This window comes from Triticum aestivum, chromosome 1B, assembly GCF_018294505.1.
Source record: "Triticum aestivum cultivar Chinese Spring chromosome 1B, IWGSC CS RefSeq v2.1, whole genome shotgun sequence".
In the NCBI taxonomy this organism is placed as follows: domain Eukaryota; kingdom Viridiplantae; phylum Streptophyta; class Magnoliopsida; order Poales; family Poaceae; genus Triticum; species Triticum aestivum.
The window spans coordinates 262,990,353-263,015,733 of record NC_057795.1 but is presented as its reverse complement, the minus strand read 5'-3'; the positions used below and the strand labels follow the sequence as shown (position 1 = coordinate 263,015,733).

General features: G+C 48.9%; 1 protein-coding gene across 3 annotated transcripts; it reads right to left on the bottom strand.

Moving 5' to 3' along the window:
- Positions 1 to 344: 344 nt before the first annotated feature.
- LOC123118705 (serine/threonine-protein kinase EDR1) lies at positions 345 to 18,679 on the bottom strand. 3 transcript variants are annotated; one of them, XR_006458263.1, is made up of 13 exons: positions 18,191 to 18,678; positions 16,908 to 17,324; positions 15,823 to 15,926; positions 10,472 to 11,667; positions 10,185 to 10,225; positions 9,409 to 9,477; positions 9,191 to 9,291; positions 2,986 to 3,064; positions 2,807 to 2,905; positions 2,646 to 2,714; positions 2,508 to 2,557; positions 1,057 to 1,241; positions 345 to 959 (listed from the first exon to the last, which is right to left on the bottom strand). XR_006458263.1 is itself a non-coding variant. In XM_044538621.1 (13 exons), the coding sequence occupies exons 1-13, from the start codon at positions 18,548 to 18,550 to the stop codon at positions 830 to 832; spliced, it is 2,892 nt and encodes a 963-aa protein (XP_044394556.1). In that variant the 5' UTR covers positions 18,551 to 18,674; the 3' UTR covers positions 345 to 829. The 3 variants fall into 3 exon arrangements, 2 of the variants coding, with proteins under 2 accessions (XP_044394556.1, XP_044394557.1); XM_044538621.1 differs by having other exon boundaries at positions 1,057 to 1,233; positions 18,191 to 18,674; XM_044538622.1 differs by lacking the exon at positions 345 to 959 and having other exon boundaries at positions 1,053 to 1,241; positions 18,191 to 18,679.
- Positions 18,680 to 25,381: the final 6,702 nt, after the last annotated feature.

Here is a 25,381-nt window from a genome sequence, read left to right as displayed (position 1 = left end):
TCATTTGCAACAGTTACCCATCCTACGGTTAGGGTTTAGGGTTCCTAAACCTAATCACATTTACTGAACTTATTGCAGGTACGTTTGAATCATACAGTTTGATATCCCTTGGAAGACAGACACAGGCAGTTAATACTCTTGGCAATTTATTCTCTTCATGAGTGAGAGGATTCCTAACTCTAGTAATAGGTACTGTTACGCAATACCTTAAAATATTACTGTCCAGAACTGTGGGAAAATGTTGTACACTAAACTATCTGAATTCTTGCGGTGCAATTACCCTCGAATGGCATTGAAAAATATGCAAAACATGTGAATTTCAGGAATTATCAAACATAAACAGCTGCTTGAAACAAATTTTAACTAAATGCACAGCCTCGACGTATAAAATTGAGTATTTTTATTTTCAACTACTACTACTTGGTATCTTTCCAACCAAAACACAAACTGAAGTGACCTTTATTTCAGTATGGCAGAAAGGAATGCAATGCACACTTCTCCAGATTGCCAGCTTATTTGTGATGCAACTAACTCGTCCCACAGTTACAAATTTCCCTCTCCCTGTCACTCCACAATCCACAGTTCCACTTAAATGTAGAACGGTATAGTTTTCTCCTCTTGCTGTTTCATCTTATCCACCTATATGTACTGTACATACCCCGCAGCAGAGCTTTTGCTTGCAACAGCGGGGTGAATGCTATCTAGACTGGGACTGGGGCTCTCAATCAAGCCATGCATTTGCAGCCTACTGGACCCGAATATGGTGACAAAATCATAATTACTGCTTATTCACACTTGATGGATGACAACCCCGGGGTAGATGTGCGGTTCACCGATATAAAGATATTTCATAGGGTACATGGTTGCTCGCTGTCTCCTGATGTGAAGGGATTACAAGCCTTTGCAATGTCTTCAGGTAGCTAGTTAATTGGATGAAAGAAGGACGCAAGTTTGGATCCCTGGCAAATGAAAATGATGGTAGAGAAACACATGTAAGTTTGCATGTAAAGATTTTTCTTTAAAGAGAAGAACTTAGCTTATACTGAGAAAACTTACTTCTGCCAGCAATCACGTATAATTGATGCAACTATAGGATCAACTTCTTTTGGAATGTCAAGCCGTCGGTCCTGGAAGCCAACTGCGCCCACAACTTGCATTTGGTTCATCCCATGCCATGGCTTTCTTAGTGTTGCTAGCTCCCACAGGATAACACCAAAGCTGTAAATATCACACCTGGAAAACTTTGAAGAATGAGTGTAGTTATAAATGTGATGTTTGCAGTGTGCAAAGAGAAATAATGGCCAGTGTAGATATTAAGCTGAACTTCACACATATCCGAGTTCTAACACATATAATAGCAGTTCTTATTCATACAGTTACTTCATAATTCTGTGCTCTTGGCGGGGGGGGGGGGGGGGGGGGGGGGGGCATGCCTCACATGACAAGTTATCAGCTTCTAGACAACAGCCTGACGCCATGACAGGATACAAGTGATGTAACAGTGGAACAATAAATCTAAAAATGCTACATGGTACATGCAACTAAGCTTAGATCACAAAATACCTCACCCAACTTAGCAATACACCTCATAATCCACAGTACCTGGTTACCTACTCCCTCCGTTCCTAAATATACACTCATTTTGCTCCGTATGTAGTCTGTATTGGAATCTCCAAAAAGACTTATATTTAGGAACGGAGGGAGTACATAATAACCATCCATCTCTCTATCACAACTTGTACTATAATGAATGGAGAAGAGAGACTTAGACATGCGGAGTTGTGGAATTTGGAATATCTTGAGGAGCTACAAATAGCATGTTTCAGAAAGATAGCAATGTACTTGCATGACAAATCACAGGTATGAACATGACCAGCAGTTGACCAACAAATGCCTCACATGACAAGTTATCAGCTTCTAGACAACAGCCTGACGCCATGACAGGATACAAGTGATGTAACAGTGGAACAATAAATCTAAAAATGCTACATGGTACATGCAACTAAGCTTAGATCACAAAATACCTCACCCAACTTAGCAATACACCTCATAATCCACAGTACCTGGTTACCTACTCCCTCCGTTCCTAAATATACACTCATTTTGCTCCGTATGTAGTCTGTATTGGAATCTCCAAAAAGATTTATATTTAGGAACGGAGGGAGTACATAATAACCATCCATCTCTCTATCACAACTTGTACTATAATGAATGGAGAAGAGAGACTTAGACATGCGGAGTTGTGGAATTTGGAATATCTTGAGGAGCTACAAATAGCATGTTTCAGAAAGATAGCAATGTACTTGCATGACAAATCACAGGTATGAACATGACCAGCAGTTGACCAACAAAGGCTATACATAGCACATACAGAATTTAGCATTAAGCTTATTTAGGTCGAACTGAGATTTTATCTAGGCTAAACTCAAGCAATGAATACGGAATTTGTGAAAATATTAAAAGCTCGCAAATGTAAGTATTTGAGAAAGACCTCAAAGATCACTTACTTCTCATTGGATTGCTCATTCCGCAAAACCTCTGGTGCCATCCACTCAGGCTGGTATAAGGGGAAACCACAAATTTTAACAGAGGATCAATTTAAGTTTCTGTAAGAACTCATTCCACAATGACTATCAATTACTTACAGTCCCGGCAGTGGATTTTGATGACAAAAATGTACTGTGCTTCAGACGTGAAAGTCCGAAATCACAGACCTGTGTGCATGTACTTTGTTAGCTAACAGTAACAACTATCTAGAAACTAAAGGAATAAGAGTTCATGCTTTCGTCCTGAAGCAGGTAGATACCTTCACAGTCCAATTATCGTCAACCAGCAAGTTTGGTGATTTTAGATCCCGGTGAACAATTGTTGGCACACTGGTATGAAGACAATTCATGCCTCTGGCCTACAGAGAGAGCATAATCATAATATGGCCATACACATGGAAATAAGCATGAAACTATAACATCCAAATTTCACCATTACCACATCAAGGGCCATTTTAATCCTACGCTTCTCGTCGATTTGGCAATTAGGGCGATGAATAATCTTATATAAGCTTCCCCTGAAAGAAAATAACAGTTAGATGAATGTCAATGTTGAAATGGGAACTGTTTGATTCATCACCGGCCAAAACATAAGTGTTGAATGGAACGGTAATAATAGGTTCGACTTATAAACTGTCTGTTTCACAATACTTGGTACTTCTAAAGTCTTATTCACAAGATCTCTCCCAAAATACCCAAAAAAAAATCAAAATGCCCCTATCAAACCTACAGTGCCCCCTACTTTATTACACATTTTTACGTGCTTGAAATACTACTTAAGGGTCCTTCCGTGTACTTCGACATGAAAAATATTGCTTAAATATGCACATTAATCAAAAGCTTCACATATTATGAAAGTGACATAGTGCATAACTGAACATTGTTTTGTGGAAATTTTCAGTACATTTACATAGCCCATGGAATGATGTAAAGTAATTACACCATTTCGGGTGTGCAACTATGCATGTACAGTGATATTTTTCACACCATGCAACTATTTATCTTCTCTCCCTCTATTTATTCATCACCACACAGGCACACACTAACACACAATGTATTCCCTCTCTGTCTCTGTTCCAAAGAAATTATGGGAGGGTACTCTTCTCACATAACATTCTCAATCTATCAGCTGTGCATTAAACATCTCCTACCTTAGTCAATGGCCACAGAGTACATACATACATTAATGTAAAGCTGGCTGCCCATGATGTTATCTCATTCATTACGTGCATCACATTCAGCATTCTCTCATACAAAATTTTAAACATGCATGCAATATTCTTGGGGAGAGCTGCTGGATTGAGAGACTCCACCCCGGCACGCGTTCTAGGGCTGATTTGGCCATCTTCCGGCTGGCGGGGCGCACGCATGATCCTGCCAACATCCGCCGCGCCGCCATCCTGGAAATCGTGGAACAGATCCCCGCGCGCGTGGGCTCGGAGGCGCCTGCCATCCGGACCCTCACCTACCCGATTTCCATCGCGCTGGCCCGTGCGGAGAGGATCGGCGCCCCAGCTCCCCGTGCTGGCGCTGGCGACGGACCGGCCGGCGGTGGCGCCGGTGATGGCGATGGCCCTGCTCGTGGTAGGGGCCCTGGCCGTGCGCGTCGCCGCGGCCGCAAGCGTCGACGCTCGGAGGCGCCGCCGGCCGGCCGGGCTGATGGCATGGCCGACTCCCTGGGGTGGCGGGTTGGGAACCGCGCTGCGCGCACCGACGGTCTGTCCGTCGCGTCTGCATGGCCCGCGCCGCCCTCCGCGGTTGCGCCGCCGTCCGTACACCGTCGCGGCTGCGCCATAGAGTCCTGGCCTGGGCAGCGTGGTCAGCTGGAGCAGCAGCGCGATCAGCATGGCCCCACCAACATGCGTGGCCGCGCCAGAAAAGGGAGGCGCAAAAGAAAGCCAAAGCAAGCTTTGGCGGTGGCCCAGGCGGGCAGGGCCTCTGTTGCTGCAGGAGATGACGGAGATGCGCGAAGGACGCCTGTCGGTGGCCCCCCGCCTGGCCCCTCGGCTGCTCCAATCCCCAGCGTGGAGCCAGGCCACGGACCAAGTGGCACGCCCCCATTCGCGGAGAACACTCCGGAAGGATCCCGAGATTTGAATCTCACACCATCGGATGCCCCCGAGGAGGATTGTATGGGCCCTGGTTCTGATGCTCCTGATCCGAGGAATTGTCGGGATCTGCCCGATATGCGCGTGGGACCAGCCTCACAGCCTGTGCCGGCCTGCTTGTCGGGGCAAAGCGGCGTCTCGCCTGCACCCCCACCTGACGACGGCCCTGTCCCCGCTGACCGGTCCTCCGGGCCCCATGCGCGCGTCGTGGGTGGAGGAGAGGAGCGCCCCACCTCGTCCCCCCAGGCCAAGGCCTCTCTACCGCCCCAGGCCCAGCCCATTGAGGACACTGGGCTCTCGCCCCAGGTGACTATTCTGCAGAGGCCACAAAGCCCGATCACCGCAACGGGACTCAACTTGGAGGCCCGCACGCCTGCGAGGGCCCAACTGGGGACGAATCTGCCTGCTGCCGAGCGCTTCGCATCCCCGCCGATCACCATGCGCCGTTCCCGCGCCCGTCCCGCTGCGCCAAGCTCCCTAACGTTGGGGGAATTTCTGGCCGCCGCCACCAAGCACATCGATGCGGCCCTGCCGACGCCTGGGAGGAGGCCGCGCAGGCCCCTGAACTTCTCCCCCCGTCGCGGCCGCTCGGCTGCCACTGCCCGCCCGGCGGCGGCGCCACCCACTGCCGAGAGACGTGCGCAGGTCCAAATCCTGCGCACCCTGGGGATCATTGGGACGAATCAGAAGATAACCCCCGCCGAGATGAAGGCCTACGATGGCATGTTTGCGATGCCCATCCCGCTCCAGGTGCTCAAGGCCATGGCCGCGTTGGTCGACCGCGAGATCCCAGCATGCCTATCCTGCCCGCCGATCGCGCCAGCACATGTCGAGGTCGCCTGCACATCCTAGGCGGCTCCTGCCCGCTCCCCGTCGATCCACTTTCCATGGATCACGGCCTTAAGATTGCTGTATGGAATGTGCGCGGCCTGAATTCGCGGAGCCGGCGCACCGCCATTCGCTCGCTGTTGGATACCACCGCTGCCTCCATTGTGTGCTTGCAGGAAACTAAGATGGAGTTGCTTTGTTCGTCTGTTGTTCTTGACACCCTTGGTTCAGAGTTTGATGACTACACATACCTCCCGGCTCTTGGCACGCGGGGCGGCATCTTACTGGCTTGGAAGAGCAGGGTCGTGACTATCACGGACCCGTTGTTCACCACGAATGCCCTCTCGGCCAAAGTGGCCACGGCCTCGGGCATCCCTTGGTGGCTCTCTGTAGTGTATGGACCCCAGGACGACGCGGACAAAATTGCGTTCATGCTTGAGCTGCGGGAGATTCGTGCGGCCTGTCCCGGGCCTTGGATGCTTTGCGGAGACTTCAACCTCATCCTGCGCGACGTGGACAAGAACAACGGTAACTTAAATCGTCGTATGATGGGCAGATTCCGTCGCCTCGTCAATGACCTTGCGCTTAAGGAGGTCTACCTCAACGGGCGTCGCTTCACGTGGTCGAACGAGCAGTCCCCTCCCACTCTTGTGCACCTGGATCGTGTGCTCTGCACCTCGGACTGGGAGGATGCTCACGGCGAATGTCACCTTCGCTGCCTTGCGTCGGTCATCTCGGACCACTCCCCCCTGCTGCTGGACTGCTCCCCCATGCTCACGGCGCATAGACGTTTTCATTTTGAGGACTTCTGGTTGAGGCTTGATGGGTTCCACGACACGGTGGCTGCAGCTTGGGGCTCGGTCCATGACCCTGACCCCTTCCATCGATTGATGTTGCGCTTCCAGGCCACGGCGCGCAGGCTCACAAGCTGGAGTGCCAAGAAGACAGGCAGTATTCGCGACAAGTTGGCCATTTCTCGTGAGCTCATATCGCGCTTTGACAAGGCCCAGGAGGATCGAGCTCTCACTCCGGAGGAGGATTGGCTGCGAAAGCGCCTCAAGGTCTCGTACCTTGGCCTCGCTTCGTTGGAGCGCACCATCGCCAGGCAGCGCGCCCGCATCGCCACGCTCAAGGACGGCGACGCTAGCACGGGATTCTTCCACCGGCAATGCTCCTTTCGCCGTCAGAAGAATCGAATCTTCAGCCTGGCCGTGGATGGGCACACGCTCACCGACCAGGACGCGATGGCGCAGGCTGCTTTCGAGCACTTTGGCGAGATCCTGGGCACGGCCGCCGACCGCGACCTTACGCTCAACCTGGAGGGGCTCATTGAGCCTTGTGATCTGGCGAGCCTGGACGCTCCCTTCAGCGTGGAGGAGGTTTGGGACGCGATCAAGCGCCTCCCCGCTCGCAAGGCACCTGGGCCTGACGGCTTCACTGCGGAGTTCCTGCGAGCTTGCTGGACCATCGTTCGACAGGACCTTATGGATGTCTTCCAGCAACTGTTCGAGATGCGGGGCCGTGGCTTTGGCAAGCTCAACCAAGCCCTCATGACCCTTCTGCCCAAGCGCGCCGACGCCCAGCAGCTCCGCGACTACCGCCCGATCTGCTTGATCCATATCGTGGCCAAGATATTCACCAAGGTCCTGTCTCTGCGGCTTGCCCCCAGATTGGATAGCCTGGTCAGTCGCAACCAGAACGCGTTCATCACCGGCCGGAGCCTCCATGATAACTTCATCCTCGTGAGGCAATCTCTCAAATTGCTGCACCAACTCGGAGCTCCGCGGATCATGCTCAAGCTCGACCTCACGCGCGCCTTTGACTCCATATCTTGGCCATTCCTCTTTGAGGTTTTGCGCCAATATGGGTTCGGGGACAGATTTCGGGAATGGCTTGCGATCCTGCTTTCGACGTCCAGCACCCGTGTCATGATGAACGGCGGGCCAGGCCCCCCGATCTGGCACCGTTGTGGCCTGCGCCAAGGCGACTCCATGTCCCCCCAGCTGTTCGTTCTCGCTGTGGACACGCTTGGGCGGTTGATGCGCCGAGCGCTCGATGCCGGCATTCTGCAGCAGTTGCACCCCCGACGCCCAATCCCGGCGATCTCCCTCTATGCTGACGATGTGATGCTATTCTGTCATGCCACGCCGGAGGACACTGCTGCCATCAAGGGTATCTTGACCCTGTTCGGCAAAGCGAGCGGGCTGCTGGTTAACTATGCGAAGAGCTCTGCCACCGTCCTGCACGGTGACATGCAGGGACAAGAGGTGATCGCCCAATTGGGTTGCCCGGTGGTGCAGCTCCCCATCACTTATCTGGGCATCCCGTTGTCGACGCGACGGCCTTCCGCCGCCCAGTTGCAGCCCCTCGTTGATACGGTGGCTGCCCGGCTTCCTACCTGGAAGGCGTGGCTCATGAACAAAGCCGGGCGTCTTGCCCTTGTCAAATCGGTCCTCAACGCAATACCAGTGCACCAGCTGCTCGCGTTCGCTCCCCCGAAGAAGACGCTCAAACAATTGGCGAAGATCCAGCGAGGCTTCTTGTGGGCTGGGCGGGCCGTGGCCAACGGTGGCCATTGCCATGTCAACTGGAGCCGTGTGTGCCGTCCTATCGCGTATGGTGGGCTGGGAGTCCGAGACCTGGAGCGCGCTGGCCTCGCGCTACGATTGCGATGGCTCTGGTTCGCCCGCGTCGATCCAGACCGTGCCTGGCAAGGTCTCGATCTGCAGTTCTCTCACGAGGAGCGCGCGCTCTTCTTTGCCTCCACTACCATGATCATTGGAAGTGGCTCGACGGCGCTTTTTTGGGAAGATCGCTGGATTGGCGGGCAGTCTGTAGGTGAGATAGCTCCCCTACTCCACCAATGCATTCCCAAACATCGACGCAAGGCCAGGACGGTGGCTGAAGGGCTGGCGGGTAACTCTTGGGCACATGATATTCAAGGGGTCTTGGGTCTGCACGAGATCGGACAATACTTACTGCTATGGCAGGCTGTGTGCCACACCATCCTGACGAACGAGCCGGATCGCCTGCTCTGGAGGTGGACCACCAATGGCACCTACTCGGCGCGCTCATGTTATGCGGCCAGTTTCCAGGGATCCACGCGGTGCCATTCTTGGAAGTTGGTATGGAAGAGTTGGGCGCCTCCACGGGTAAAAATTTTCCATTGGCTCGCCGACCAGGATCGCTGCTGGACTGCTGAGAGGCTCGCGCGACGTGGCTTGCAGCATCACCCTCGATGCCTCCTTTGCGACCAGGCCGTGGAAACTATCCAGCACCTGCTGCTGACCTGCCCCTTTGCACGTCAGACCTGGCACATTGTCCTTGATTGGTTGATTATTCCGGTCCAAATCCCCGATCAGGAGCACACGGTCACGGAGTGGTGGCTGGGCGCGAAAGAGCTCGCGCCGCCGGCGCATCGGAAGGCCCTCAAATCCATCGCGCTTCTTGTGCCCTGGATGCTCTGGAACGCCTGTGTCTTCGACAACGCCACGCCATCCATCGAATCACTAGTGGTTAGGATCAAGGACGAGGCCCGGTGTTGGGCTGAAGCAGGAGCCCAGGGACTTCGGGTTGTTCTGCCCACAACCTGGGATGTCCACTGATTTTGTGCTTTTCTTTGTACTGCTCACCTCCTAGGAGGATTGGTCTACCTTTTCCATGAAATGAAATGCAAAGGTCCTTTGCGTTTTCTCGAAAAAAAAATACCTTGGAAGATATTCTGATACAATAGATAAGTGTGGAGGCCGTGTTACTGCACCCATAAAGAGAACAATATTTGGATGACGGAGCCGACGCATAATCCTCACCTATTAAATGAAAAGATATCTGGATTAGCAAAGGTTCGAAAAAAGTGAAATCAAATGACAGTAGAAGTTCGATTTTCAGGAAAGTATTGGTTATAAAAAGCATCATCTTTCACCTACTTCACAACGAAATTCCTCTAAAGCATCACCATAGAACTCTTGATCCAAGAACTTCTTTACAGCTACTTCCTGTATATTAAAAAACGTCAAATTTACCATCATGGTAAGCAGACCCAATCAGAAGAAATAGCAGAACAGGCCATGCTTTGAAAGGTTATCCCTATCTCTACTCTTATAAAAAAAACCAGTTGGTGATGATGGTGTGCCTGCCATCTTGTAATATAGACCGTCCGATCTATATCTGACGGACAGAAAGCAAACTACGACAATTTTACAAAAGATACCCGCACATCTCTCCACATTTACAGATAAGGCCTTGCCTCGTTCATCCTTATCTCCCACAACCTCATTGCTGAGCAGTTAAAAAAGGAAATCTCTGGAACAATCTGGCATGGTGGCCGCTGCCGGCGCCGTCCATCCCCATGCCTCCGCCCAGTCCGACCACCAGTCACCACCACGCCCCACTCCTCCTCACCTTGTCTCTCATCTTTCTCGAGATATCATTTTTTTCGATGAAATTCTCGAGATACCATTTTTCCGATAAAATTCTCGAGATATCATTAGTTTTTACACATGGGATTACTCCTGCATGGGTCAATCACAACAGGTGTTTTGTAAAAAAATGCATCTTGATGTTCCGTGCAATGCACGGGCATCTTGCTAGGCTGTATGTTACTTTTCAGTTATGTAATCAGTTGATAATGCTTGTAAATGAGCTTTGGTGCACTAAGCTCAACGGTATCTTCCAATAAAGTTAAACAAGAAAAACTACTTACAGTTCCATTCCAATCAGCATGGTAGACTTCTCCATATGAACCTAAAAATTGCAAGAAATGCTCCTTTAGTCGCCATATGATACAACATAGGAACAAAATGGTTCATATCACGCAACAGACAAAAGGATTATACATGCTTATGATTTTACAGTACAAGAAATTTAGAGTATGTTTTTGTGCTCAGTGCAAACTCCATGTCAATTTGTATGGCAAGTGACCCTGCAACCTACAATCGACTCGATAAGTGAAAATATAACTAGACGATAGATTAAAATGGATTTATGTACCTATGCCAATTCTTTCATCGATTACAAGATCTTCCCAAAGGATTTCACATTCAAACACTTCATCCAACACCATGTCAGCCTTATTTGATCCAACTTGGGATGGAGAAACACATTCTATGTTCTGCCTTGGCCTGTCCATGAATCTGTCAAGAGGGGACTTTCTTGGATCAGGATGTAACACTTTGTGGTCATGACTGCCACAATTTTCCTTGTGCTCATCCCTTTCAGGAGTAAATCCTTGAGCATTTTTAGAAAGTTCACCATCAAATCTAGAATAGAGGGGACCTTTTCCCGGATCATTATGAGGGTCCTTTTCTGCAACTTTCCCGGTTCCAGATGTAGAAGCTGCATTCATAGAAGAGGTACCAAGCATCTTGTCATAATAAAGACCAGGTGGCACCTGTGATCTGTCAAGGCACTCTCCAGTCGATGCTTTGGCCATAGCCGAGGTACCAACTATCCTGTTGTCATAAAAACGAGCAGGTGCCGCATACACTCTATCGTTTAGCTCTCTAACATTGGAATTGTAATGCTTTGCAGTTGACAACGCCAACTGAGATGACGATGCATTGTCAGTGGCATTTCTCCGAGGAACTGACCCATCAGCAACATTGTATTGCTTGTTGTTGGAAATGTCATTGCAAGCAGACCAGTTTTTCATCACCAATGGCTGTTGAGATCTTGCAGATGGTGGGACTACATTCTCTCTACGCCTTTGGAATTCATTGTTTCTATTATTTAATCCCTTGAATGCCAATGAGCTTTTCCCAGATTCAGTAGCATTGAAAGGATCAAACTCCACAAATAGTTTTCGGGACTCTTCAGTTTCATGAGAGTCTAGAATCAATTGCAGATTCTTCTTCTGCTTGGAAGGAGCACTAGCCAAAGTTGATGTTTTACCTAATTGCATCCTAGGGTCCAATGTCCCAGGTTCCCTAGCACTACTTCCAGCGGTCATTGTATTCTCATAGCTTGATAGATTGTCTGAGATCCGATTATTATTGGCAAACATATGCCCTTGGTTACGTTTATGCTCTGACTGTAATGCAACTGGGTCATCTTCGATGTTACTTGCTGACTCCACCACCTGATTCTGACCCAATATTTGACAGAAGTTGAATGGAGTACCCTTTGAATTAAAGACATCTGCTGGAATGAGAGTCCCTGGAGCAGCCATAACATCCACCAAAAACTCCCTGCAAATACAGACAACAAATCAGCAGAAGCAACTGACAATTAAACTAAAGCTTAATGTTCACAATAGGGGTCAATGGTTATTCATGCGTTATTTTGACACTCAGAATCTAGTCCTATGAACTATTAATAACTAATAAGTTACACATGCCTCGCGAGTTACGATAAGCAAATATTGATATAACTTGTTATAATAGGCTAACGTCCATATTCAGAGTCATATTTGCATCAAGTATGAAGTGTAGATTTGATTCCTATCATTCATATCATTGAAAATCAAGTTATACCTAAAGAATATTCGATGACTCTGTGATATATACTACAAAACTCAAGTTAAATATAAAAGAATAGCGGCTAAGTACTACATCTGAAAAGGCACTTTAGGAAGATGTTATGTTGGAAAAAAATATGAAGTTAAAGTATGGAATATTCCAAAACAAATGAGAATGTCTATGTTTTGTGTATATTGTGCATAGTGTTAGAAATAGGCTGAAGTATAGAAGTAGAGGGGAGCTGGGGCTGAACAGAGGATAGTTTGATTTCTGAAGCTGTGGCTTGTACTGCTGCCCTCAGGTCTATATATAGTACATGGGGAAGTCGGTTCCTAGTGCTAAACCAACCATGCAGCTCTAGCAGCTGTTATTACATGCAAAGGCCAAATTGACTACTACTACCCCCATCCTGGTTTATAGGTCCTGAGAGCCAAAGCAGCAGGACCAAGGCAAAGTATCGGTCGTGGCAACAACCAACCAGCATGGAGCACTCATGGAAAGAGAGCATCACATTAATCGCTAGAAAATCGGGGCGGCCGCTTGCGTCCCCTAGGTTTCTGTCTGAGGCCCACATGCATGCCCAATCCTCTCACGTGATTACTGCATGCATTGGCTGGAAGAGAGAAACGAGGGCGTCCATTAATTAGGCTTAGTTAACAACTCCCGTGAATTACTCGCATGCGGCCTAGTAAATCCAGACGCTGTTTGGTGGCTCAGGGGCTCTATAAACCCAGACGGATGTAGTAGCTGTCTAGATGCATATACTGCCCTACTTACTAAGGCTGCTCCAGCTGACCTACTACTATTCTGCAAAATCGTCTTATATTTTGGTACGGAAGGAGCATTAAAAATAACACAAAGATTACTGCTAACATTCTCCTACTGATCCTTGTGTGTCTACTTGGCACTGATCTTAACCCCATTCCAGTCCTGTCCTACTGAAAAGAAAGGGGGGGGGGGGGGGGGGGGGGGGGGTTCTTGTCACTGTTCACAGCCGGCCCATTTGGGCGCTTTTTAGTTGTCCGACGCCTAGGCACAGTTTAGCTCACGGACACACAGTAGGCCGGCCCATCCCGCACTTCCCCGGCGCCTTTGCCTCTATTTCCTCTGCTTACCCAAGCCGGTAGCACCGCGCCATTGCCTCCGCCACTCGGCTCCCCATCCGCCACTGGTCATCGTGCCCTGCCTCGCTCCTCTCTCCTTTCTCGACAGGCCAAGCACCATGCCCTAGCTTTGCCGTCCAGCCACCGGCACCGACCCTCCCTATGTGTCCTCCAACCAACACCGGCCATGGATCCTCCACCTCCAACAGCACCGGCCCTCCTCGACTGAGCCTTGTCGTCGCCTTGTCGTCTCCCACTGTCCCATGCACTACCACCTCCACAACTCGACAAGCCGGACCTCCCCTTCGTCTGCAACAGTAGCTTCACGCCCCTGCCGCCCTCTTCCAGCAAGCAACACCTCTGCTGCCACAACGTATGACGTGGGCCCGGCTGCCACTGCCCGCTTCACCAATCACCATCGCTGGATCGCCACGTTCTTCCCAGATCCGAAACCCTGCCATCGTAGCCGCCTTACTCAAAGACCCGGACATCCACAAGTACCCCCTCGAGCCCCTCATGTACCGCTTCCCGTCGCTCCCGCGAGCGACCGAGGGGGCGAACCCTACCTGCCGTCGGGGCTAGTCCTCCTCCAGCTCCCTCCATCGCCGCAGCCGGTGCGCGCCGCCAATCTGGTCGGCGTAGGCGGCGTCGGGGATCTCCCTTCTCCTCGCTCAATGTCGCGTGGCGCGGGACGACAGCTTCATCGATAGCGTCATGCTGATCCAAGGCACAGCCGCGTGGCGGCAACCGGCGGCGACGCTTGGCGGCGCGGGTGGAGATTGGCTGGGCATGGCGTGGCGTTCGGCTGGGCATGGCTAGAGGATGGAGGTGGGGCTGGGCGTGGCCGGTAGCAGTGGCGGCGTCCAGCCCGGATCCGGTCTTGGCGTGGCAATGGCGACGGCTGGCCTGGATCCGGCCATGGTGGTGGCCGAGTCCCCTCCGTCGGGGATGACGGGCCAGGTGGTGAGTCCTTGTGGCGGCGCCGGTGGCGGCGGATCTTGGGATCCCGTGTCCGGGCTCGTCGCAGGACGTGTATGGCGGCCGGAGTTTCCTCTAGCGTCGACGGTGCTTGATGTGGGATCGCGACGGCGGTTGCCCTTGTATAGGCGACGACAGCGGTTGGCGCGACGGTGGGTACTCCCTGTAGTGCCCGGAATCGGGGCGGCGGCCCCTCTTCATCAACGGCGGCGGACTACAGGGTCGTGTGGGCGACTCGGAGTCCGGATCTCGAGGTAGTGACGGCCTTCTGAGGCTGGTGGCAGTATTCGACGTCCCTTCCATCAACAGATCGGGTTCGATGCGGCTCGGCAGATGACACGCGTGCCTCTTCCGGAGTTGTCCGGCGGTGCCTGCCGTCGACAGATGAAGCCACCGGTGGATGCGCTACCGGCAATGCTACGCACGACGTCTTCTATGTTGACGTCAAGTCATGCCTACTTCCTGCAGGTGATGCACGATGGCTTTGGCGGAGGTGTCATGTTTAGCCTATTGTTGTTGGATCGAAGGTGGTGCGACAATAGCGGGAAGCAGGCAGTATGGGACGTCTTTGTCTTCCGTTGTCTCCTCCAAAGGTATCCGTTATCAAGGCGTCGGTAGACGGATATGGACGGATGGTACGGACAGCTTCAACGACGAGTTTATGCACTCTGGTGGAAACGCAAGATCTCTGATCAGGCTATGTCGTCGCGCTCCTATGCTGTGTCCTTGCTGAAGGTGGTGGATTGAAGCTTGGCTTTGGGGATGAGAATCCGGAGTTCAACCTTGTGGTGGACTGGCCGTCATCGGCGCACGTGCAGTGATTCCTTCTTGAAGGCGTAGCCTAGGAGTTATGTATTTTTTGTTTATGTTGTGTCTTGTATCACAGGGTTAGTGGCTATCTGGGGGAGTTACTGTCGCAAGGTATACGACGGCCTCAAGATTTGTTTTCCGCTTTATTTCCAGGTCGGCGTTCGGCTGCTGGATTTTGCACTATTAATAATATATGGCTGCATGCATCGTGCTGATGAAGAGGCTGGGGGTTATCCTCTTCTTCGAAAAAAAACAAGTACAATCGACCCCGAGCTTCAAACCACCAAGAGTAAATTGCTCAGAACCACCGCATATGTGGCCAGGGTGACAGATTGCTAGGGTAACCAAAAAAACACCGCTTCTAAAGCCAATGAGCAACCAAAAACACTGATTCAGTGTTTATGATTTTTCTCGGATAGGATCCGAAGATGACGTGAGCTACGAGCAAGGACTGACCATGTACCAGGCTACTGGTCCAACAGGCAAGCAAAACCTCGAACATTCCGACACATCCTATGCTTTCTCCCTACAATGTTGTAGTGAGTTCCGATGCCTATTCTCGTGCATAGCATGATTATTGTCACCTGATATTGCCTTACCTAGACTAAACAAAACTTGGCTTCAGTTTGAGTGGTTTGTTCCTCTGTATGAGGCACACCTGAGGTCTTTTAGGTTCGACGTGCGTCGTCTATTTTTTTCTTCTATTACTTTCCAACTAATGTTTTTGTCTGTTGGCTGATAGTAGGACCCACACGACATAGTAAGATTGAGAGACAGCGCGGCTGACAAGTAGTTTTCGCCAATTTTCATGGTCAACAGCCTTGGGCCGGACTGTAACAGTTCAGGATGGCATTTGTTAGCACGCATCTAACGGAATAATGGCATTTTTTAGCAGCTGAAACTTCTAGTGGCAAAACTGAGTGGTGGCACTGGCACACAACTGGTGGCACAAATGATAAAACCACTAACAATTGATGATTAAATATGTAAATACCTTTTGTCATCCATCTTTATTATGTTAATAGCATCATCCTCAACACCAGTGTAATGACTCCCTTTAACCAGCTTACAAGGGATACCAACAATATCAGCAAGAATCTGCAATAACACATAAATGTAAGACATGAGCAAATATGCTCCATGATCATGCGCTAGTTGTCAAGCCATGTGGAAGAGAGTTCACACTTGTGCAAACAAATTCCTACATTACTTCACCAGGTTTGGTTATCTAATGTTCAAATCATTTATAAAAATCTAAGTGAACAATGTCACTTCATAATTCTGCTTAAAATCAACAATATGATTCCTAACTTATTTACCAAAGAAAATAAAAGATAAAATGCACCATTCGTCACTGTGCAAGCACTAATGTATCACTTACGAGCTTGCAGGTTGCATATCTAGATCCCTAAAACTGTAAGTGTGTCATAACTTATGGCATGGCAATGGCACACTGACGAAGCTAAAATATCAGCATATGCTTGCTAAGTAATACCAATAAAGATTAAGCTCAGGCATTATCTTTGTTGAAGTGTATATGTGGATTGCCTACCATTTCCATTAGTTCAGACTTTGGTTGCGTTGGCTAGTGCATGAAGTCCATCCAAGCAAATAGGAGTGGGACCTTTGATGACCGACTTGTTTAGGGACATAAATGTATGTAAATTTTCAAGATCCAAGTGATACTCTTGCAAGTTTAGGTGCCTATGGTGCACTTCACTCTAAATAAAGGTAGACACTGTAATCATTCATGGGACAGTAACACAGTCTAATCCATAAGATGCCTCAAAGGAATAACATCACAGAAGGTGGCGGAAATAAACTGTTCATAGATACGACAATTTGCAGCATAATGACCAATATCCTTACTAAATTGCTTATGGATATAAACACAGTGCTAAATTTCTGGTTTAATTTGTTTATTACATAAAAGATAAAACATAAGCATTTTTGTTAAATTCTCATCTGTTAGTAGCCAGGAAGCAAGTGAAGAATTGGTCATGGCCACTCCACACGTCTTCCGTAACTTTGGGAGAAGGAACATTTTCACTCAGAGAGAGAGAGAGAGAGAGAGATGACCTTGAAAAGTAAGGCGCGATGGCGAGACAAGCCTATCTCTATACTGCCAATATGCAGAAGGCTTGTCTGGTGTGATGTCCTCTGCTCAATGCTTTTGCTCAACCACCTAGTGATCATTTCATTTGCATCGATCACTGGACCACCCATGTGATCTGCAACAACTTCAGCTATTCGTCGCACCAATACTGTAATGTCAGGACAGCCCAACAGGCAGCATTCTGCTACTTCCTTCATCTCCTGCAGAGCATTATCAAATTTATAGTCGACCACAATTACTTCATATCCAAGATCCCCAATGCTCATCTGAAGCTCTGCCAGTGAAGGTATTTTGCCCTGCCCAGATGATTCCGCAGAGAGGCCAAATATGTCGTAGAATCCATCAATTACTTTCTCATTGTAATCAAGAAAGTTATAGTCCTAAACAAAATAGAAATTATAATTAGAATGGACAGATCAACAAAGCTAGCACCAAAATATACAGAAATCAGAGGTGAACAACACCCGCTCATCAAGTGTCCTGTGACTATGAACAGGTAGTTGGCAATGAAGATCATGCCTGTAAGATAGCACAAAATATTGCCTAGTGGTTTGCAAAACTTCCCCGAGAAGGTGAGCCATTTCTAAATGATAGTATCACTTTGGCATATTATGCTCAAAATGGACGATAGAACATGAATGAAGACCAAAGGATTTACGAAAAGGTCAGTAACAAATGAGTCCAGGTCCAGTTTATAAGTCAAAAGCATGGCAAGGAAGAGAGTTCAACACATAAACACTGTGTGGTTGAAGGACACAAAACAACACAAGCAGTTTTCTCAAGGAAGCATGGACACATTGTCGTGCCTGCTATTTTGCCTCATGTGCATGTTTATGTCACTGTGAGCATGTTGTGTTTGTCTCTCCACATTCGTTCATTCATGTAATCATCGTGCAACTACAAGTGTCTGCTCAAATGAATGCGTGCGGTCAACCAAGCAATGCTGCAATCTTTATTTCTATGTTCATTTTTCAAAGATGAATTCATATTTACTCAATTTTGAATTTTCTGCTTGACATGTTGGAATTTATCGATGGAAGTGTTACAACTGCAATAAGATATCCAATTAGCTGAACCCTACCTTCTAAGTGCTTATCTCACATACTGTTAAGCCTTGGTTCCCTAGAAAGGGATAAATTGGCCTTGTTTGGTGTTAATGCGTCCAGGAGATAATATATTCTAATACAAAAATGATTGTAGTCACCAGCGACTCTACTGAAGGAATTAACAGGATTTGGATACTCACCCTGTAACGGCGGGAGAGCGACTCCGGGGTGTCTCCCCCACCACGATCGGTGTTGGTGACCGGGTCGCCCTTACCGAGGCTCATCAGCTTCGCCTTTCTGATCTGCTCCCCGTCGGGATCCCCAGCGCCCTCGGCGCCCGACGCCGACGCTGATAGCGCCAACGCCAGCTGCATCTGGTACTCTTCCTCCTGCAAAATGAACTCATCCCCTGCCGCCTCTGTCGACGCCACGGGAGGAGGAGCAGACGGCGCCGATGGAGACGATGGCGCCTGCTGCTGCTGCTGCGCTGCAGCCGAATTCGACGGCCCCGCGGGCTCGCTGGATCGGTGCGACCACTTGGTCACAAACGGGATCTTCATGGCGTTCCCCGCGAGCACCTAGGGTTTGGGTTTCGAAAAGATTTCCTCTCTTAGTTGTTTCAGTTTGGCGATGTGATCGCGGATGTGAGATGGGCGGAAATGGTGAAGACGCGGAAAGGGAGGGGGGTTTAAGAAAAGTGGTGTCGATTAGTGAGTGCTGAGCGGCAGCGGCGGCTACGGGTGGGATTGATGAAGCATATCTTGCAGGAGTAGTGATTATCTCTACTTTTAATCTCTACTCTTAGGGGTTGTTTGGATAAAGCGTTTGTAGAAAACCAGATCTTGTTAACCGCGATTTCTGGTATAACCACCTAAAAACTCGTTTGGGTAAACTAATTTGCGTATATGCAAAACTGGGTTTTATAAAAGCCCAAAAAGGCAGCTTTTGGAAAAATGACTAATCGACGTTTTTCTAAAAACGAGTTCTGTATATACCCCGCCATCGCACGGCCTGTTCGGATCTAGCGACCTCTGCAGATTCGACTATGGCATTATGGGTATCGTTCTCATCGTCTCCAGTTTACTTCTATGCATGCATGTCCTCAATGTCGACGGCCACGGCGATCGCCGGCGATGGTCCGCCGTGTTACGAACGAGACGGCGTTGTGGTTAGCCTCGCCGGAAGGTGAGAACGCGCAGCCTGGCTGCGGCGTCGTCGGCTGGCATGTCTGTGTGCTCTGCTTGGCTGTGGTTGGCTTCGCCGGAAGGTGAGAATACTCAGCCTGGTTGCGGCGTCGTCGGCCGGCATGTCCGTGTGCTCAGCTTGGCTGTGGTTGGCTTCGCCGGAAGTTGAGAACGCTCAGCCTGGCTGCGGCGTCGTCGGCCGGCATGTCCGTGTGCCCAGCTTGGCTGTGGCTGGCACCGCGTCTGCCTCGTAGTGGCGTGCCCTTGGGCCATGCACTCGTGTTGTTGTTGTTACTGCTTTCGCGTACGCATCATGCCAGCCTACTTTGAGGCTCCCGACACTATGGCATGTGCTGATGTGCTTGGGCTCGAGACCAACGTTCTCACCAGCGAGGAGCTCGAAGCGGGTTGCGAGAAGCAAGGGGTCCGTGACCATGAGAGGGAACTGACCCAAACAAAGAAATGCTTAATATCGTTTTCCCGTTTTTCTCATCCAAACAAAAAATTATATAAACCTACTATAACAGAAATACTAGCGAAAACTGGTTTTCCTAAAATTTCTCTCAAAACTCGTTTCCTATAATCTTGCAACTAACTCTTATTATCCAAACAACCCCTTAATTGAGGAGTACATATCACTATTCTTAATGGAGGAGTACGTACATCGTTTCATTCGTACGTAAGACCACTCATCCATCAACATTCCTACCGGTCCATCGATCCCGTCCCTCACGCAGCGGTAGTAAAAAAACAATTTTTTCCTTGTTACTTCTCTCGCCTGCACTAAAAACGGAAGGCAAATAACAGCGGTGGCATGGGTAGGTCTCGGTGGTGGCCTACCGGTGTCGTGGCGGCTTCACGGTGGCTCGATGGATCTGCCCGCGGCAGTGGCCGGCTTCTCCGGGGTCGGCCTGTCTGCGGTCGGGCCGTCTCGACCTTCACCCCATCTCCTCGTCGCCTTGGCGCTACTCCCATTAATGGGCTGGTCCTCTCCCAACGGCGGTCCACAGCTCGTCTCGCGCCCAGTGCCGCAGGACAGAGCTCGTCTCGCGCACGATGCAGCAGGACCGAGCTCGTCTCGCGCATGGTGCAGCAGGAGTGACCTCGCCTCCCTCTCGATGCTACAGGACCTAGATCGTCTCGCGCTTAGAGCTGCTGGACGGGTCGGTGGATGCTAGACGCTGGGGGTCGCCCAGGGGCGTGAAAGGTCGGACCTTTCCGCTCATCTCTTTCGTTGGGGTGCGGCGGGTCTCGGGTGAGGTGGTGTCGAGGTCTTGGATGATGTGGCGGCGACCCTGGTGGTGGTAGCGCGGTGCTCTTGGGCAGAGCCCGTGCCTTGGTGCTGCCCGGTCACCATGGTCGTGTGGGTGGCGTGGTTACCGGGGTGTGGCGTTCGGTGGCGGTGAATGTTGGCTGAGGTGAAAGCCTACTCTATCTTCGGATGGACCGGCGGCGGCGAAGATCGTTCCCTTCTTGAAGGCGTCGTTGCGACTCTCATTGCCCATCATGCGGCTCCGGGGGAAACTCTGATCCTTGGATCGGGCGGTGGTGGCGCTCCGGTGTCGTACCCTTCCTGAAGGCGTCGTCTTGGAGCGCATGGTTCGTCATATGTAGCTTCATCTCTTCGGGGCGGTAGTGCTAGGGGTGGTGTTGCTGCGCTCAACGCCTATGTATCATGTCCTGGGTGTGTGCATGTGTTGCGGTGGCGTGGTGTGTGTTTGTATTGGGTGCTTGTTGATTGGTGCTTTATATATAAAGCGGGGCGAAAGCCTTTTTCGGTAGTCACCGTCTCCTCCCCTTCTCCCGTTCTCTTTCGAGAGATGGACATTGATGAGGACATCAATACAATTGCTACACCCACAGCCCCTGCTGCTATACATACTGGACCAATTACTAGAGCTCGTGCACGCCAACTAAATTACCAGGTACTTTCGTTTCTTGGTAATGATTCTAATGTTCATGAGAATATGATGCTGCCTAAATTGGATACATTTGTTTTGCTTACAAATGAAGGGCCTAGCTTGGAGAAGGATGAACATTGGAGCAAGAACAAGCATGGAGATGATGGCATGCGCAAGGGGAACAAGAACGGAGTTACAAGTGATGATTTCAGGACTTTGAAGCCACCATAATGGGTGCATGAAGCCTTGGACGAAATATACAAGATGCCACTTCATAAATTTCGTCCCGAGGCTATTTTAGGTGTTGCGTCACCTTATTATTGGGCCAGGCCCATGTAATTTCGAAATACATAAGTATAGTCTATTTTTAGAGTCCGTATGTGTGGGGAAACAAGAGATAGGGTTGATTTCGGACCCCTCCACCAAGGGCCACGAAATTCCCCCCTCTTCCTCCATATATATAGCCCTTAGGGCATCGTTTAGACTTTGGGTTTTGTTTAGATTAAAAGTTCACCATAACTGCAACTTCGCGTACTTCGTTTGTGTTCAACGACCAGACAAAGGCGTCACAGAACCCCACCTTGATCAATAAAGCTTTCATCTTATATTCGCAATATCCAGATTGCAATCTTAGTTTCTTGCTTGTTCTTCGTTTGCTCGCAGGAAACAGACCCTCGTGGTCAGGTTGATCGTGCTCCGGTGTGGTCAATAACCTCTCGGAGTTGGTTTAGCGATTGCTAAGGCGCAACGTCCTCGCACGTTCATAGTCGGATCGTCAAAGTCGACTACCACCAAAGCGATATCCATCATCTCATCGAAAGACGGGACACCTTTGCCTCTATCAAGTGGTATCAGAGCCAGGTTGCTCGGTGAGATTTTACAGTTTTTCGTAGTTTAGATCGAGTCTGTTCTTCATACCTACAGTCCACGAAAAAGCCAAAAAAAAAATTAGGGTTAGTTCATCATATCCGAACCAATCTGAGCCTTTGCATAATCTTTTTAGGGTTTTGCTTTGTTGAATTTGCAGTTGCATCGTCGTGTCTAGTTGCTGGTCTTAGCGTTAGTCTTTTAGAGTTTCGAGTTCTGGTCATAAGTTGTCATGCTGCCATCGCACCATCATCATCGCCCCTGTCACCTGCCACCACCGCTCCGAATCCGTATCCATATACCACCACCAATCCGTATCCATATACCACCACCGATCCATATCCATATATTACCACCACTGCCATATACCACCACCGCTGCCATATACCACCACCATATATCCACCACCAATCCGAGTTCCTTGCATATTAGGTGTGTTTTCGAGATCCATCTAGATTCCGATTCGTGTTTCCTTGCCGAAGTAGGTTTCGAAAAAAAAAAGTCCGGAAACCACCCTCCGTTTAGGCCCAAAATTTTTCAAAAACGCATTTTTCGAAAAAAATTCTGGTTATCCTATTTTTAGGTGTTTCTGAGTGTTTTGAGACAGGTGCCATTATAGGAAGTTTTTTTTGACCCGTTTCCAGTTTTTGGGTCCGGGCAGTCAAAAAAAAATTGGTCAAAAAAAATTTCGTGCCCATCCTGCCAGTTTGACCTAGGAAGAGTTTTGAGACACTCGCCATTATAGTGATTTTTCGCAAAAAAAAACAACGCAAAAAAAGAGCGAAAAAAAATCCAGAGTGTGCTTTTCCCTTGTTTATGTGCAGTGCCGTGATTTTGTTAGTATTCTAGGCTCGCGTCTCTAGCACGGTCTAGCCTAGGACCAGCACAGTACCATCGTTGAGCGTTTATTCAACTTTGCATCTCTGAATTGATTATTGCTGACCCATTTTGCTACCATATTATAAGCCTTCCCAGCTCCACATACATCTACGTCGTGCATTTGACTCTCCCTGGTAATCGCTCTATCCAAGCTTTGAGAGTTTTGACTACAACGGTTGCCGATCACCACCTGCTGCTGGGTAAGAACTGGTAAGAATTTGAGATTTGCTTGACGGGTTTGTGATACACCACCACCACTTCTTAGTAGTCTGTAGGATCATATTCTTGTGTGTTTCTATTTGCTGCTAACCATGGTAGGATCACAAGCCAATGAGACTGATTGGGAGAACCTGACGAACAAACAGCTACATGATAAATTTCAGCAAATGATGAGTGGACAGGTGCAAGATGTGCTAAACAGATTTGACGAGGCCATGGAGAAGATAGATGGCATGGAGAAGACGTTCGAAACAAAGCTTGATAGCAAGTTTAATGAATTGCTCGCACGTTTACCACTACCACCGCCGGCTGCACCTATCGCACCTCTGCAACACCAACAACAACGCATCCTTCCGAATCAGTATGGACGAGCGAAGCGTGTTCCTATTGAGGATGGCCAAACTTCTGGTGTTGTTGTTCCTGTTATTGATGCTTCTTTGGCTCCTGCTACTGCTGCTGCTGGTACCCAGGAGGATGATGAGTATGCGGGCAATTATGAGGATGAGGTTGATCAAAATTAGAACTACGTGCACCCACCAGCACCACCACCAGCAGGTCGACCTCAGGTATATAGTCGTAATGGTAGGCCTGCACCACCACCTCAGGTACGAGATGATGTCCATATTCCTAAACTGAAATTGAATATTCCACCATTTGAGGGTAGATATGTTCCTGATATATATCTTACTTGGGAGTTAGAAAGTGAACAACGTTTTACATGTTTACAATATCCCGAGGAGAGACGGGTTGCTGCTGCTGTTTGTGCTTTCACTAGTTTTGCATGTGTATGGTGGTCTGAACATTGTAGATTATATCCTATTCCAACTACTTGGACTGCTTTGAAAACTGCTATGCGTACGCGTTGGGTTCCACCATATTATCAACGTGAATTGCTTCAAAAATTACAGCGTTTAAGACAAGGGAAAAATTTTGTAGAAGAATATTATCAGGAATTACAAACTGGCATGATTAGATGTGGTATTGTTGAGGAGAATGAAGCTATGCTTGCACGTTTTCTGGGTGAATTAAATAGAGAGATTCAGACCATTCTAGACTATAAGGAGTATACTAATATCACTCGTTTATTCCATCTTGCTTGTAAAGCTGAACGTGAAGTGCAGGATCGACAAGCATTGGCGCGATCTAACTTTTCTGCAGGCCGACCTTCATCATGGACACCGCGTGCATCTTCTACTTCAACTGCACCAGCACCTCAATCAGGTGCCTCCTCCAGTCGTGATACAAGAAAACAGGCACAACCACCATTATCTGCCAAGAGCGCACCTGCTGGGCCTGCACAGAGTTCTTCTTCTTCCATGGCATCAACAGGGCACACAAATGATATTATTTGTCGTTGTTGTAAGGGAGGAGGTCATTATGCGAGAGAATGCAAATCTCCGCGTGTGATGATTGCTACCGCGGATGGTGGATATGAGTCCGCTAGTGACTATGATGAGGAGACTTTGGCTCTTATTACACGTGAAGAACATGGTGGAGATGATTCTGATCATGAGACGCAATACATGGCTCCTGAAGACGCTGATAGGTATGAATGTTTAGTTGCTCAACGTGTTTTGAGTGTGCAGGTCACACAAGCTGAGCAAAATCAGAGGCACAATTTGTTCCATACCAAGGGAGTTGTGAAGGAACGTTCTGTGCGCGTCATAATAGACGGAGGGAGCTGCAACAACTTGGCTAGCATGGAGATGGTGGAGAAGCTTTCTCTCACCACAAGACCACATCCACATCCTTACTACATCCAATGGTTCAACAACAGCGGCAAGGTTAAGGTAACATGTACTGTTCGTGTGCATTTTAGTATCTCTACATATGCTGATTATGTTGATTGTGATGTGGTACCTATGCAAGCATGTTCCTTATTACTTGGTAGACCTTGGCAATTTGATAAAAACTCTGTACACCATGGTAGAAACAATCACTATACTCTTGTTCATAAGGATAAAAATATTACTTTGCTTCCTATGACTCCTGATTCCATTTTGAAAGATGATATTAATAGAGCTAATAAAGCAAAACAGGAGAAGAATAAGAGTGAAAATCAGATTGTGGCAAAAGAATTTGAGCAACAAATGAAGCCTAATAATAAACCATCTAGTGTTGCTTCTGAAATTAAATTGAAAAGTGCATGTTTATTTGCCACCAAATCTGATATTGATGAGCTAGATTTCAGCAAATCTGTTTGCTATGCTTTTGTGTGCAAAGAGGCATTATTTTCATTCGAGGATGTGCCTTCCTCTTTGCCTCCTGCTGTCACTAACATTTTGCAGGAGTTCGCTGACGTCTTTCCACAAGACGTGCCACCGGGATTACCGCCTATTCG

Coding starts and splice junctions, on each gene's coding strand:
- LOC123118705 (XM_044538621.1), bottom strand. CDS start 18,550: ATGAAGATCCCGTTTGTGACCAAGTGGTCGCACCGATCCAGCGAGCCC. Junction 9,478..10,184: donor ATGCTGATTGGAATGGAACT/GTAAGTAGTTTT, acceptor TTTAATATACAG/GAAGTAGCTGTAAAGAAGTT. Junction 3,065..9,190: donor GTATCAGAATATCTTCCAAG/GTATTTTTTTTT, acceptor ATTTTCTTTCAG/GGGAAGCTTATATAAGATTA.